This window comes from Magnolia sinica, chromosome 14 (genome assembly GCF_029962835.1).
Source record: "Magnolia sinica isolate HGM2019 chromosome 14, MsV1, whole genome shotgun sequence".
Taxonomy (NCBI): domain Eukaryota; kingdom Viridiplantae; phylum Streptophyta; class Magnoliopsida; order Magnoliales; family Magnoliaceae; genus Magnolia; species Magnolia sinica.
This window is the reverse complement of record NC_080586.1, coordinates 33,350,482-33,366,852: the sequence shown is the minus strand read 5'-3', so window position 1 is coordinate 33,366,852 and position 16,371 is coordinate 33,350,482. Positions and strand designations below refer to the sequence as shown.

General features: G+C 41.7%; 1 protein-coding gene across 1 annotated transcript; it reads left to right on the top strand.

Annotated features, from left to right (window-relative positions):
* The first annotated feature begins 3,978 nt into the window (after nucleotides 1-3,978).
* LOC131225454 (COP1-interactive protein 1-like) lies at nucleotides 3,979-6,256 on the top strand. Its single transcript, XM_058220984.1, has one exon. The coding sequence runs from the start codon at nucleotides 4,078-4,080 to the stop codon at nucleotides 6,058-6,060; it is 1,983 nt and encodes a 660-aa protein (XP_058076967.1). The 5' UTR covers nucleotides 3,979-4,077; the 3' UTR covers nucleotides 6,061-6,256.
* Nucleotides 6,257-16,371: the final 10,115 nt, after the last annotated feature.

The following is a 16,371-nucleotide window of genomic DNA, read 5'->3' as shown; positions in this document are numbered from 1 at the left end:
TTCACTTTTCAAATTCTCAACCAAATGCATGACATAACGACTTACGTGATTGACAAATAGGGTGTAAAAATCATTGCACTAATAGACTCTTCGATAGGAGCTCAATGGCATCGAAGCTGCGATAGCTGCGTAAAATCAAGTCAGTTTTGAAGTCGATGTGAATCAAGGCTATATAAAGTGATGTTTTAGGATCTTCAAAATATAAAATTAGGATAGAATGAGTAAAGCAAGGAGTTTTGGAGTTTCAAAGAGTCATTCCGCATTTTCGATCATTCAGTTCTAGTTAGTTTTTATGTTTTTCTATTTGAATTTTAGTTCAATCATGTTTATGGTTAGTTAATCTCTTAGCTAAAGCTAAGAGGTGAAGCTTTTAGTTCTTCTTAATATTTATTTTACTTTGATTCAAGTTATTTAGTTTTCATGAATATTGGGTTTGAATGAAGAAGTATTTTCAGTTTACTTTAATCCATTGTCAACTCCGGGTACTTTGGATGCTTTGGATGCTTAGGAAGATTATTGATATTCTCCTACATATTTTGTAATCGATTGATCTATAGATTCCGTTAATCTATCATTGACTCCGGGCACGATAGATATTGAAAAGGAGAGATAATGCCAAATAATCGAAATAAAAGTAGAATATATAAAGAATAAAAAATCTTAATCGCTTAAGTATTGAAGCCTTGATTCTAAATAATTTGTAAGACAAAATTCACCTAAAATATTAGGCAGGACAACCTTATTTCATGAATATCTTTAAAATCAATCTTTCAAACTAGCAAGAGAATATAAAATAATTACAACATTCACCAGAAAAATGAAATAAATAACATCCACCAGTAAAAGGAAATAAACATTCACCACAAGGTACAAGGAGTTATAGTGTTTCGGTGCTTAAAAAAATCACTCCTACTCCACTCCCAAAATTACTACCCTCGTTATTTTGGCTTTCACTATAACAAGGTTTTCACAGGTTCACATTAACAACCTTATACAGTTCTTTATGATTTTAAAGGGTTTACCACAATAAAACTCCTTTTGTGATTTCCATGGGCTATCATAAACAAAAACTACTTTGTGATTTTCACGGGCTATCACATATCAATCCATTGAAAATTTTCACAGGCTATCTCAGAAAAATCTAAATAAAATAAAGCAATAAATAACTTACTTTCAAATGCCGATTTGAAGATGTAGTAGAAGCTTGTAGCAAAAAAACTTCTTTCTTGTATGTAAAGGAGACATTATTTGCTCGAAAGAAAGAGAATAGGGTTCTATAATATTTTATAAATGAAAAACTCAATGCTACTTGATTCAATTCTCTTAGATCTCAAAAGGAGTATAGAATACTCTTTAAAATAAGATTGAAATGATCTTGAGAAATAGAATTGAATAAGTTAAAAATAATTTATAAATACCACACAATTAGCTTGCCGAGGACTTGAGCTTCTCTCTCACTTGCAGAAAGTTTAGAGTAATTTTTTGTTGTAGTTTAGAATAAGAGAAGGCCTCTATTTATAGCCAAAGATATTGGAAATTCAACTGACCAGATTCCATCGGATTTGATCTAATGGTTATCAGATTGCGCATGATAAGATTTATCTAAAATTTGGCTAGCTCGAGGTGAAATTCAGCTAGCCAAATTTGCCAATTGGCTGGCCAAATTCCAAAGAAATACATTGCTGGAATTTGACCTAAACTTAACTCAGGCTGGCTAAATTTCAAGTTTAGGCTAGTTGAACTAAAAGTTAGGCTGGCTGAATTTTCAACAAATTTTGATTTTAAACTCGAACTTGAAGTTAGATTAGTCGAGAAAGTTAGGCTGGCCAAAACAGAAGTTAGGTTGGCGAAACTCTAAAGCAAAAACACTATTAAAAATTCAAAATTAATTTGACTTTTGAAAGTACCTAATCTAAGGTTTTTTTTTGTTTTTTTTTCATTTTTTTTATTTTTTTTTAAGGGTTATATCACCTGTGTTTTAGCAAATACATGGGACAACTTGTCTTAAACTTGTCATGAGACGATATACCGATCTTGAGCTGATTATAAGCCAATCTTGAACTTATCTTCAAACATGTAGAGTAGTTGTGATTCCATACTTGTGATTTAACTTGTAATACTTTTTTCTTACAAAATTTGACATTCCATGTGTGCTAAATATATAAGCACTTACAGCTTTAAATATACAACAATCAAGTCGTTAATACTTTATTAGGGAACTAATTCAATGAAAGTTCAAATATATTTTGAAGTATATCAATGATGATTTAACTGCTCCATTTGTCGACTAGATATGATAGGACTTCAATTCTAATTGGGTGATCTAATTGAATCAAGAAAATTAACATTAAGGAAGCTATAAGTGAATTCTTGACAATATAGTGTTTTATCTCTGATAATTTCTTCCAACATCACTCTTTTAAACTAGAATTTAATAATTAGTTTAGATTCTAATTCTAACTCTAACATATTTCAAAAATTGCATAATAACAAGTTTCTGTGAGTACAACTCCAGTCTCATTGAGTTATTACTACATCACAGCCCTACACTTGGGGTTGTCATAATACTTAGCATGAGCCTACCTTGATATATATATTCATTATCCGACTCACTATCCATCCGTTTATACATTTTAGTGCGGTGTCCTGAAGGAAGCATATCCCATTACCAGTTGAATTAACCATAAAAAGGAAATAGTGGTTATCGTCTATTAATTGGCCACACAGGCTTTGGATAAGTTGATATTTGTTTTTTTCTCTTCATCCAAACTCAGGTGACATTGTCAACAGATCGGATGGCAAATAAACACTGCGGTAACATTAAGGTGTGCGTAAGAAGTTTTCAACGGTAGGGAGTTCAATCGCTAATTGGATCTGCTTCATTTTTGGGTAAATAACCTGGAATGATCTGGAAACACGGATGGACGGCCTGGATACAAAAAGACATACATCAAGTTGGCCCCATGGTAAGGGCCTCAGTGGGTTGGGTGGGTCCCGGGTCTCACCGAATCCGCTCCCCCAAATTGTCTGTATTTAGCTCATCTTTTCCCTGCAAGGTATGCGTGTACCTCTGTACAAATGGGGCCATGTTAGGATGATCTGGACCGGTAATCTGATGGGATCCAACATCGATGGCAGATTCCCTTGAAATCTTGTAGGCCGCATGATCCCAGATATCCATGTTTTAGCTTCTCTCCTCTTCTTCTTCTTCTTCTTCTTCTTCTTCATCTCCTTCTTTTTTTGTTTTTTTCAATCGTTGTTGTAGACATCTAGGCCAAAGGTTAGGATTTGCCCACTTGCCTTCAACTTACCGTCAGATCAACTGTACGGATCAACACTCATTGGCCCCACTTACATCGATTGGCATCACATTAATTTCTCTCTTTTCGATTTTCTGTTGCCTTGTAATTGATAGGTCACTGATACAAGGGTAAGTATAAGTATCTCTCAACTTAGGATGTACCCTCGGAGTATGGACATCCGTACACTTGCCATCGGCTTAACGGCTGCTATTCTGTATACGTACCTTAAAATAAACGGTCCAGATTGTCTACGCAAAGATGTTTTAAGCTGTGATTAAAACGGATGCTTGTTTGTTAAAGATAAACCATTGATATTTAAGTCTTAACCATTTATTTTATGCGAAGAAAAAGAAGGGTTAGAATCATCCGATCAAACCGAATCTTGGCTAAGTTCACTTCTATTATGGGACACATTATCTTAAAGGTCTATATTGAAGTATACATATGCTTCGTAAGCAAAAGATGAGGGAATATGTTGGGATAGCCATACTCTAGCAGCGCAAATAAGTTACTCCACACCATATCTTGCGCATTTCAGCTGGGACACAAGTTTCGGAAAAGATAAGTCCGGCCTACAGCCAATGATATCATGACACGTGCCGTTCACGTGGAGCATTACGTGTTCTTTAATGCACCAAGAAATTTGAATTTCAAAACTAACGGATCTTTTTCTCATCTGCTTCTCCTCCACAGAATCCACTCTCCAGAGCCAACTCTCATCTGCTTCTCCCCCACAGAATCCACTCTCATCTCTCTCTGAAACTTTTCAATCGCCATGGCCAAGAAGAAGCTCCAAAATCAAGAAAACCGAACAGAAGCAACAACCCACAACGATACCTCGGAGCAGTTGGCGAGCTTGAAAGCCCTCAACAATCTCCTCGTCCGAGAGACCGTCGAGCGAAGAGAGCAGATCGACACGCTACAAAAATCCAAAGAAGCACTCGTATCGGAGCTCGCACGGTCCATTGCCGAAACCCAAAAGTTGGAAGCCGAAAAATCCATCCACCAAGATGAAATTGCTGCGTCCAAGATTGAGCAGGCCATGAGCGTCCTCATCGTCGCTTCGGAACTGGGCCAACGAGAGGAGAAATGGAGGGAAAAGATTGCAAGCGTGGAGAAAACGGCAGCAGTGGAAGTGGAGATGAAATCAGCGATGACCCAAATGATGAAATCGATGGAGCAAGAGAGGGAAGAGCTGATGACTCGAGTCACACTTTCTGATGCGAGGTTGGAGGAGAGCGTCAGAGACAGGGAAGAGATCGAGCGGGCCGTGGCTGAGAAAGAGATTAAGGTCAAGGAGCTGAGGAAAGAGGTGGATAGCGTTCGAAAGGATATCGATCTGCATAAAGAGGAGGCGGGAAGGTTGAGATTGGCTGTGGCGGAGCTGGAAAAGAGCAGTGCAAAGGGTCGAGCGGATAACAGACATCTGCAGATGGAACGAGATGGGCTGATGGAAGAAAAGATGGAGATGGGGAGACGCTTCGAATCTTTGATGGAAGAGAGGGCTTCGATGCAGAGGCGTCTGGAAGAGTCATCACAGCAGTTCAATGATCTCAAGAAAGAGTTGCAGGACACAGTTAAATCCATGGATGTCATCAAGCGAACCTGGGTCGAGCAAGATGCCGAGATGACCGAGATGCGGAAAGAGGTGGACTTGCTTGAAGCCGAACTTGGGCGTTGTAGGGATACTTTAGACCATGTTGTTCGTGAGAGGGATGCGGCCCACACAGATCTTGATCGACAGAAAGAGGAGACTGAAGTTCTGATGTCTAAAACGCTTGAGCTGGAGAAGAGTAATGTGATTATCCAAGAGGAGGTCGGGAATCTACGGTTGGAGCGGGATGGGCTAGTGAAAGAAAGGGCAGAGCAGGAGAAAACCCTCGAATCCTTGATGATCGAGAAGAATTTGATTGACAGGAGTTTGAAGGAGTCGTTGCAGTGGGTTGAGGATCTGATGAAGAAGATAGAAGACATTGTTAGAGACAAGGAAGAGATGAAGCGGGTGAAGGCTGCTCGGGAGGACGACATAACCCAGTTGCAGGAAGAGGTGAGCCGCCTCAGTGCTTCCGTGTCAGAACTTGAAGAATTGTGTGGAGATCTCACCAAGACGAATGGTCTACTGGATGCTGATCTTAGCCATCAAAAAGATGCATTTGATGGCATTCTTCATGAGAAGGATGGCATTTTGAAGGACCTCGATCAGCAAAAACAAGAGGCGGAGAGCTTAAAGATGGAAGTTGTAGAGCTGGGGAAGAGCAACGAAGAGACCCGAGAAGAGCTTGGACAGACAAGAATAGAGCGTGATGGATTGCTCGAAGCGAAGAAAGAAAGTGACCGACTATTCGAATTGCTGACTGAGGATCGAAATTCTATGGAGAAAAGTCTAGTGGAGGCTCGACAAGGTCTCAACGATCTGCAGACGAGAATCAAATTGGCAGAAACAGCGTTTGGACGAGCTTTATCAATGCTGAAGGATACATCAGAAATGGTGTGTGAGATGGAAAATGGAGAAAAGGGCGGGAAAGGAGGAGGAGAGGAGATAGACTGCGAAATTCAATCTTTCGCAGCAGAACTGGAAGCCATCAAGAGGGCTTTTGAAATTCGTGTCAGGAAGGTTGAAGAAGCAAGGGAAGAGATTAAGTCTCTGCAGATTTCGGTGGCCGAATCGCAGAAGAGGAAGAACTTGTGGACATGGCTGTCATCTGCCACCACAATTTTCGCTGCAGCATCTGTTGCTTACGTCGCCAGAGGACGCTGAAAATTATTTTTCTTTAAGAAAACCAAGTTTTTTTTTTTCAGCACAGTGGTGTTAGACTGTTCTAAGAATTTCTTTTGATAATCTTACTGCAGGTTCTATGTTATAGTTATCTTTATGTTGCCACTGAAATTATCATTTCAGAAGTTTTTGACTCACCTTCACGTACGAAATATCAGCACTTTTTGTTCCTTTCTTCGTGATTCTCATCTGTTCCTTAATGCATAGATAATAGAGAAATTTACTAGTGTACGACTCATTTATGACCCATTTACGTTTTGAAGCTCACTTCTTTTTACCTCACTAGAGTAAGCCCCAGCTGTACGGCCATATTTCTGAAGTCGCAAATGCCCCTGCTTTCCTTCCGGAAGCGGATCGCCCGGTGCTCTGACGCTCCTCGAACTCCGAGTTGTACGAACGGTTCAAAAGAGATCAAAGTTACGTAGCCCCACCGTTATGTATTTATTATATCCACAACGTGCGAATGTTTATTATACCTACAACGTTCATCCATATTTCGAGATCATTTCAGAGCATTATCCAAAAAAAAAAAAAAAAACAGTCATATCCAAAGATCAGCTGGACCACACCACAAAGAGCAGTGGGGAAATTGATTTTTACCGTTAAAAATTTTGTTGGCCTACCGTAGCATTTATTTTCCATCCAATCTATTCATAAGGTCACAAAGACCTAAATGAAGAGGAAAAACAAATTTCATAATGATCCAAAACTTTTATAACCCTTAAAAGAGTTTCAATGGTAGACGTTCAATTCCCCACTGCCTTTTACAGTGTGGTCCACTTGATAGTTAGATCTGTCTTACTTTTCGTCTCAAGCCTTAATATGAGATAGCCAAATAGATGGAAGGTTTGGATATAACAATGAACTCATGATGGACTCATAAAAGCAACGGGATTCCACAATTTTAAAAAATAAAAATAAAAATGGGAGGCGGGTGCAGCACTGCCGCTGGCAATCTGGCTGTTTTTTTATTTTTACAGTGATGGCTTTTTCTCCCTTACATTTTTCTCTAATACATAATTATGTAAATAATATATAAGTATATAAAAATATTTTTCTATCTTATAATTCATCTCTTTGTCCATTTATTTAACAAGCATATCTCCTCAACTAGAATGAGTTACTTAATGTACTATATATGATTTTGGGTAGGAGAAGCTAATTTAGCCAACCTGGTTATTTTTCAAGATTCCATCAGGTCGATGGTCAAAAATCCATTTCATTCACTTCACGGTCAATATCAATAGTTCGCGGTCAATTTCATTCACTTCATGGTCAATCCCGGCGATGCCGCTTCACTTCACGATCAATTCCCTTCACTTCACGGTCAATTCCATGCATTTTCATGGTCAATTCCATGCATTTCACAGTCAATTCCCTTCACTTCATAGTCATTTTCATGCATTTCACGATCAATTCCAGCAATTCCGCTTCACTTCACAGTCAATTTCGGCGATTCCCCTTCACTTCACGGTCAATTCCCTTCACTTCACGGTCACTTCCATGTATTTCACGGTCAATTCCGGCGATTCTGCTTCACTTCACGGTCAATTCCATACGGACATAATATCGATATCGTCGATAATATCATTGATAACCGGAAATATCAGTATCGCAACAAGTTTTGCTAGCTAGGGATACGGAAACAATATCGATATCATCGATGATATCGCTGATAACTGGAAATATCGGTATCACTACAAGTTTTGCTGGCCAAGGATACGGAAACAATATCGATATCGTCGATAATATCACTGATAACCAGAAGTATCGGTATCACTACAAGTGAAGGGGATTGACCATGAAATGAGTGGAAATAACCATGAAGTGAAGGGAATTGACCATGAAATGTATTGAATTGACAGTGAAGTAAAGGGGAATCGCCGGAATTGACCGTGAAATGCATGGAATTGACCGTGAAGTGAAGGGAATTTACCATGAAATGCATAGAATTGACTATGAAGTGAAGGGAATTGACCGTGAAATGAATTGAATTGACCGTGAAGTGAAGGGGAATCGCCGGAATTGACCGTGAAATGCATGAAATTGACCTTGAAATGAAGGGAATTGACCTTGAAATGCATGGAATTGACCGCGAAGTAAAGGGAATTGATCGTGAAATGAATTGAATTGACCGTGAAGTGAAGGGGAATCGCCGGAATTGACCATGAAATGCATGAAATTGACCGTGAAATGAAGGGAATTGACCGTGAAATGAAGGGAATTGACTGTGAAATGCACGGACTTGACCGTGAAGTGAAGGGAATTGGTCGTGAAATTAATTGAATTGACCGTGAAGTGAAGGGTAATCGCTGAAATTGACCGTGAAATGCATGAAATTGACCGTGAAATGAAGGGAATTAAGAGTGAAATGCACATAATTAACCGTGAAGTGAATGGAATTGACTGTGAAATGCATTGAATTGACCATGAAGTGATGGGGAATCACTAGGATTGACCGTGAAATGCATGGAATTGACCGTGAAGTGAAGGGAATTAACCATAAAATGCATGGAATTAACCGGGAAGTGAAGGGAATTGACCGTGAAATGAATTGAATTGACTGTGAAATCAATTCCCTTCACTTCACGGTCAATTCCATGCATTTCATGGTCAATTCCCTTCACTTCACGGTCAATTCCATGCATTTCACGGTCAATTCCGGCAATTCCGCTTCACTTCACGGTCATTTTCATTCATTTCACGATCAATTCCCTTCACTTCACAGTCATTTCCATGCATTTCATGGTCAATTCCCTTCACTTCGCAGTCAATTCCATGCATTTCATGGTCAATTCCAGCGATTCCGCTTCACTTCACGGTCATTTCCATTCATTTCATGGTCAATTCCCTTCACTTCACGGTCAATTTCATGCATTTCACGGTTAATTCCATACATTTCACGGTCAATTCCGGTGATTCCGCTTCACTTCACGGTCATTTCCATTCATTTCACAATCAATTCCCTTTACTTCCCAGTCATTTCCATGCATTTCAAAGTCAATTCCCTTTACTTCCCGATCATTTCCATGCATTTCAAAGTCAATTCCCTTCACTTCACAGTGAATTCCATGCATTTCATGGTCAATTCCGGTGATTCCACTTAACTTCATAGTCATTTCCATTCATTTCACGGACAATTCCCTTCACTTCACGGTCATTTCCATGCATTTCATGGTCAATTCCCTTTACTTCACGATCAATTCCATGCATTTCATGGTCAATTTCGGCAATTCCGCTTCACTTCACGGTCATTTCCATGCATTTCACGATCAATTCCGGCGATTCCCTTTCACTTCATGGTCAATTCCATGCATTTCACGGTCAATTTGCTTCACTTCACGATCATTTCCATTCATTTCACGGTCAATTCGCTTCACTTCACGGTCATTTCCATGCATTTTATGGTCAATTCCCTTCACTTCACGGTCATTTTCATTCATTTCACGGTCAACTCCCTTCACTTCACAGTCAATTCCATGCATTTCACGGTCAATCCCGGGGATTACCCTTCACTTCACGGTCAATTCAATTCATTTCATGGTCAATCCCATTCACTTCACGGTCAATTCCATGCATTTCACGGTCAATCCCGGCTATTACCCTTCACTTCACGGTCAATTCAATTCAATTCATGGTTAATCCCCTTCACTTCACGGTCAATTCCATGCATTTCACGATCAATTCCCTTCACTTCACAGTCATTTCCATTCATTTCACGGTCAACTCCCTTCACTTCATGGTCAATTCCATGCATTTCATGGTCAATCCCGGCGATTCCCCTTCACTTCACGGTCAATTCTGGCAATTCCCCTTCACTTCACGGTCAATTCAATACATTTCACGGTCAATTCCCTTCACTTCACGGTCATTTCCATGCATTTCACGGTCAATTCCTTTCACTTCATGGTCAATTCTACTCATTTCATGGTCAATCCCCTTCACTTGTAGCGATACCGATACTTCCGGTTATTAGTGATATTATTGACGATATCGATAATGTTTTCGTATCCCTGGCCAGCGCAACTTGTAGTGATACCGATATTTCTGGTTATCAGCAATATTATCGACGATATCGATATTGTTTCCATATCCCTAGCCAGTGAAACTTGTAGCGATAATGATATTTCTGGTTATCAACGATATTATCGATGATATCAATATTGTTTCTGTATCCCTGGCCAGCGAAACTTGTAGCGATACCGATATTTCCGGTTATCAATGACATTATCGACGATATCGATATTATTTTCGTATGGAATTGACCGTGAGGTGAAGCGAAATCGCCAGAATTGACCGTGAAATGCATGGAAATGACCGTGAAGTGAAGGGAATTGATCATGAAATGCATGGAATTGACTGTGAAATGTATTGAATTGACCGTGAAGTGAAGGGGAATTGCCGAAATTGACCGTGAAATGCATGGAATTGACTGTGAAATACATAGAATTGACCATGAAGTGAAGCGGAATCGCCGGAATTGACCGTGAAATGCATGGAAATGACCGTGAAGTGAAGGGAATTGACCGTGAAATGCATGAAATTGACCGTGAAGATTCATGAAATGCGTGGAAATGACCGTGAAGTGAAGGGAATTGACCGTGAAGTGAAGGGAATTGACTGTGAAATGCATGGAATTGACCATGAAGTGAAGGGAATTGACCGTGAAATGCATGGAAATGACCGTGAAGTGAAGGGAATTGACCGTGAAATGCATGAAATTGACCGTGAAGTGAAGGGAATTGATCATGAAATACATAGAATTGACCGTGAAGTGAAGCAGAATTACCGGGATTAACCGTGAAATGCATGAAATTGATCGTGAAGTAAATGAAATGAATAAAATTGACCGTGAACTGATTGAAATTGACCACGAAGTGAATGAAATGGATTTTCGACCATCAACCTGATGGAATCTTGGAAAATAAATAGGTGGTTGGCTAAAGTAGCTTCTCCTACCCCAAAATCATATAGGGTACATCAAATAACTAATTTTGGTTTAGAAGATATTCTTGTTAAATGAATAAAGAAAGAAATGAAAAAAAAAGAGAGAAAAAAATTTTATATGCTTATATATACATATTTATTTAAATATGTATTAGAGAAAAATGTAGTTAGAATAAAGTTATCCATGTATAATATAATAAAAAAAAAGTGCACAGGTGGATGTGGGGCCCACCAAAAACATGAACATTGAGTGTGGGGCCCATTCAAAATTATGTAGGGCCCACGATGGGACCCACCCAATTTTTAAAAACACTGGGCGGCACTACCGCCCAGATGTCCAGAGGTCGGCGGCATTACTGCCGGATCGACGGTACTACCACCCGGATTAAACTTTTTTTTTCAATGGCTACGGCTCTGGCTACGGTTATAATCTAGCCATAGGGAAACCCAGCGTTTAAGCACCAGCCGATCCGCTTGAAGGAAAAAAGCAGGGGCATTTTCGACCTAGAAAAGTTGTCCGTACGGCTGGGGCTTATTCTCATGAGCTAAAAATAAGTTGCTTAAAAAGGGGAATGGGCCATAAATGGGTCGTACAGTGGTAAATTTCTCTAGATAATAAGTAGAATTTCACACATTGCATAGTCCGCATTTTGCAGGAATGCAACAAATGGCTCTGCTTCTGAAATAAAAGAAATATCTGAATCTTGGTTAGGTCCATACATGCCTGTTGATGATGTAATCTGGTTGTCATTCCTATCCCGTTGAGCACCTGCAAAATAGAGAGACACTTGGTGTGCTAGTTGTAGCTGGGAGCCCTCCAATGCCTAAGTCTGGCTAGGCACACATGGGAGTACCAAGGTTAGGATCATTGAGCGTACCTCTATCTGTAACTAGAATTCATATTTATAAGCCATTGAGATTACTTACGTATGTGGCAATGAATCTACCGGATAGATGTGTATCATAAAATGATTTTATTCCTGTATATATCACGCCCTTCTCGGTGTGATCCTCAACGGAGATCTCTGAAGGGCATCCCAACTGTATACAGAGTGGAGTCTTCCTATTCCAAGGTCAATGGTCGGGGCGAGCTCTATGGTCTGAGTCCTTGGTAGAAGATGGTCCTCGAGGCTGAGGTCACTCCTCAAGATCGATACACGAAACTGACCTCTAGAGCCGCTGGTCGAGACTGTGCAGTCTTTACTCGGCGGCTGAGTTTGGTATTCATGGCCGCCACTTGAATTACTCACAACAGTCGTGGTCGACACTCGAGGCCTAGCTAATACTAGACCCTTCATGTTGGAGTGCTTCCCCCCATCTTCCCATTTTACTCCAGGTGTGTGGTCAATCCAATTTTACCCATAACAGTTGTTCCCTACTTCTAAGCATTATCTCTAAATGCTCGAGAAGTAAGTGGATTTGGATTAACACTCAAGCATGAGATCTCATATGTGGGAGGTCGGATGGTCGACTCAATCGGTGCATACCTCCTTATACCATGTTACATCAAATCATTAATGTGGAAAAAGGAAAGGCTACGAACACTGGAATCGGGGAGGATATCATGATGATAGAAACAATTCGTACGAGGAGGCATGCACAGAGCGGCACCATTCCGCCCTCGGATAAATGACGGGCGGACACTCGTCTCTACCTTGGTAGTGGGGCCTGTCCAAACCCTAAGCTATCACATGGACAGAGGCGCATACCAAGGCATCTTTTCATGTTTCGGCATTAAATGTGTGTGTATTTAGTGCCTCCATTCGAATACTTATAAATATGGCGGGTGCCCTCACTTGTTTCACTTGTTGCCCACGCATTATCCCATCTCTTTCTTCCTTCTGTTTCGCTTAACCAGGTCTGGCCAATAGGCTATTTCTGGTGAGTCATTTATTTTATTTTTTCGGCAACACATCCATCTCCTCTCCATCTTTCCTTGCTCTTTTTCTACCCCTTCTCCCCCTTTTTCCTTTTTAAATGTCAGAGGGTTCTGGTAGGGCATCTGTGTCAGGGGCTTTTCACAGGGAGTCCATCCCCAAAAGTGTGGACTCCCGGTTAGATGCATTCTCAGGCGAACCATCTCTGATGATGGAGGCTCGGGAGGAAGAGGTAGTGTCTACCCCGATGAGGTCAGCCATTACACCCGCTGAGGGGTCGTCCTCGAATGTCAACCCCCTCGGATTGAGGTTGCAGGAGGCAGACCTAGCCTCGATCAGGTTGGAATCCCACATCCATGACTCCGGGTTCCTAAGGTCGAGGAAGATTCGGGCCATCCTTGGGCGGGCGAGGTGGCCATCTATGTCATGGCCCTCCAGTGTGGTCTGTAGTTTCCCCTTCAATCTATTGTATGAGATGTCGCCTACCGCCTTAGGCTTGCCCTGGGCCAACTGATTCCCAATGTCTGGCGGGCCATCTTTAGAACATACATCTTGTGGCATCAGCTCGGTAAGCTAACTGCAGATGAGCTTTTGTACTTGTACAAGGCCAAGGCCAACCCAAGTGCTTGGGGCTAGTACTACTTTTCTTCCTGGGTGAACCAGGGCTAGGCCCTTATCACTGATAACCCGTTCTCCAATAAAGGTTGAAGGACAAGTGTTTCTTCATGTCAGGGGAGTGGGAGGACCCAACAGCGGAGGTGGGAAGATTGTGCTCTCGGGTTTCCACCGCATCCGCTTTCCCTAGTTAAAGTTGTCGAGCTGTAGCCCTTGTATTTTTTATTTTGGTCAGTGGTCGGTTTATTATTTACTGAATATGGGCATGTTTTCTTATAGCTCTTCCCCAAAGACAGCCCGATCTCTCTCAGTTGCAACTTCGCCAAGTTAGACTTGCGAAGGAGAGGAGTGCAGCTGAAAGAAATTGAAGGAGGCCGATCACTCATTCATCCTCGCACTAGGCCAACCTATCCATAGTCGAATCAATAGGTACGTTACAGCTAGTTAGTCCTTATGTGCTTTTATGCCCAAACATCACCTTTGCTTGTCTGACCCTTGTATTTTTTATTTTTTTTTATAAAAATGGCAGACCAACCTTGTCTGCCGAAAAGAATAAGGCTTCCCTCTACGACTAAGCTAAAGAGGCTTAGGAGGGTGGCTACAAAGGATGACCCTCCTTCTTCGGCCCATTAGGGAGAGTCTTCTAGGGCCGCTAAGGGTAAATCTGAGCCCACCCTTGAGGTGCCTGTCTGAAAACGGGCTCACAAAATTCTAGATCGCCGAATCCGGCGCCAACAGCCTCCGCAGTGCCCCATTCTCAGATTTCGGCACTCACATGCCAGATTCCGATCCTGGGATCCTACAAGGAGGATTTTCGATATGAATTTTTTTTGTAATGGAGCATAACCACAAGCAAAACCAAGTCATAAAACAACATCACCACATGAAAGAAATGAAAAAGAGAGGGAAAGAGAGAGAGAGAGAGAGAGAGAGAGAGAAAGAGAGTGGGACACGTGTGATGGAGGGTCCCCGACACTATGGGCCCTCCCTTGCAAACAATCATACATCAAGTGGGTCTCATTACACGTGGGCCCATCAAACCGAAAATCAACGGTGGAGATCAAGAAAAATAAACATCATGATGGGGTCCATGGAGAATGGCCCCATCATGGAATGATCATGAGGATCAAGATAGGCCAAAGCCACATCTTATGGTCCAAAGTGAGATCCATACCATCGATCGGTAAGCCTCACTTGGCCCATCATAAAAAAATATGAAACTGGCCTATAGAAGCACCCACCGTTCGATCTTCTTGGTCCGATGGAAAGCTGATATCCTTGTGTCTCACTTTGATGGTGGAAGATGAGAAATGAATGGCTAGGATGAAGGTTTTTGGGATGGGAAGTAGGCCACACAACTCACACTTTTTCTCTCATGGAAGAGCTTGGACGTGTGATGCTTGTTGCTTGAGAAGGAGAGAGATGAGAAATGTAAGAGAGATGAGAAAGAAGAGAGATGTGTGATGGATGTGAGTGATGGATGAGGTGATGGTGTACTTGACATGTATAGGTGTGTAAGAGAGAGGGTGAGAGAGAGTTGACTTGGTGGTTGCTTCACTTGGGGAGAAAGAAAGCATGGGTTGTATGTACATCAGATGGGCCACACCAATGGACCCTATATGTACATCAAATCGGCCACAACCAAATAAGAGTGGTGATAATGTTTTTCACCATTTAAAGCTCCTAAGGCCCATCATAGCATATGTTTCCCATCCAACCTATTCATAGGTTATCATAGTGATAGATGAAGTGGAAAAAAATATCAGCTTAATAGGGAACTACTATGGCCCTTAGAAATTTTGAATGGTGGACGTCATTGTCCACTACATTAAATGTTAGGGTCCACTTGAACTTTAGATCTGACTTATTTTTAGTCTCAAGCCTATTAAGACAAGCTAGCCAAATGGTTGGACAATTTGGATGCAACACATGCATCATCATGGGTCCCACCGTACAGCAGTGGACGGTGGTGTCACCGGGCATCCGAGGCGATCACGAGCAAGGGAGTCGAGGTGGCTCAAGGGGTTCAATCAAGGGAACCAACGAGAGAGATACCCCCACTCAAAATCATCTACGAGGGAAGTCGTAAACCTAGAGTCGTCCTTAGCTCAGAATGAGGACCGCCAGGCCGAAGACGTTGAAGTCGTCGGTCACCAGGAGGCGGAGATGGGACCTCAGGACATCAAATTCCCGAGGCGACAGCAGCCGAGTCTGGGTCACCTAGACCTCTTACTCAACATATGGTTGTTTTGGCTCAATGGAGCAACTGCAATTTTTCCGAGGATGAGGTTGCTGCGATGTTGTCCTTGCACCCTGAGGCCTTCATAGGAGGGTTTATGACCACGTTCCTTAAGGTATCAAGTCCTTCGCCCCTTTCTTCTGCTCCCAAACTTCTAGCTTTCTTGTAACTTTTTCGTAGACAATTAATGCCTCCCTTTTTTTAATATATTTTTCCTTCTCAGCCCACCACCTAGGAAAATTCCTGCCCATCGAGGCTTTCAAGAGATGGGGCTTTGTCTTGAGGTGGAGAGGGCTAATCTCCAGGTTAAGACTGCGGACCTGGAGGCCACTGTTACGACTAAGGACATAGATACTACCTAGGTTGAGTCTTTATAGGAAGCCCTGAGGGTTTCTGGGGAGGAGAGAATGACCCTCGAGGACCTTCCAGTCGAGGAGCGGCAGAGAAAGGCTAAGATGTTTGGCGAGATGAAGGAAGCAAAGTCATGCCTGGTTGGGGTAGAGGCCAAGATAGCGAAAGTCGAGGCTAAGGCTTCTCTTCTTGTGGCATAGACAGCAACTGTGGAGGCATACAAAGCTTCCCAGGAGTGTACCAATGAGTTGGAGGATTACTTCA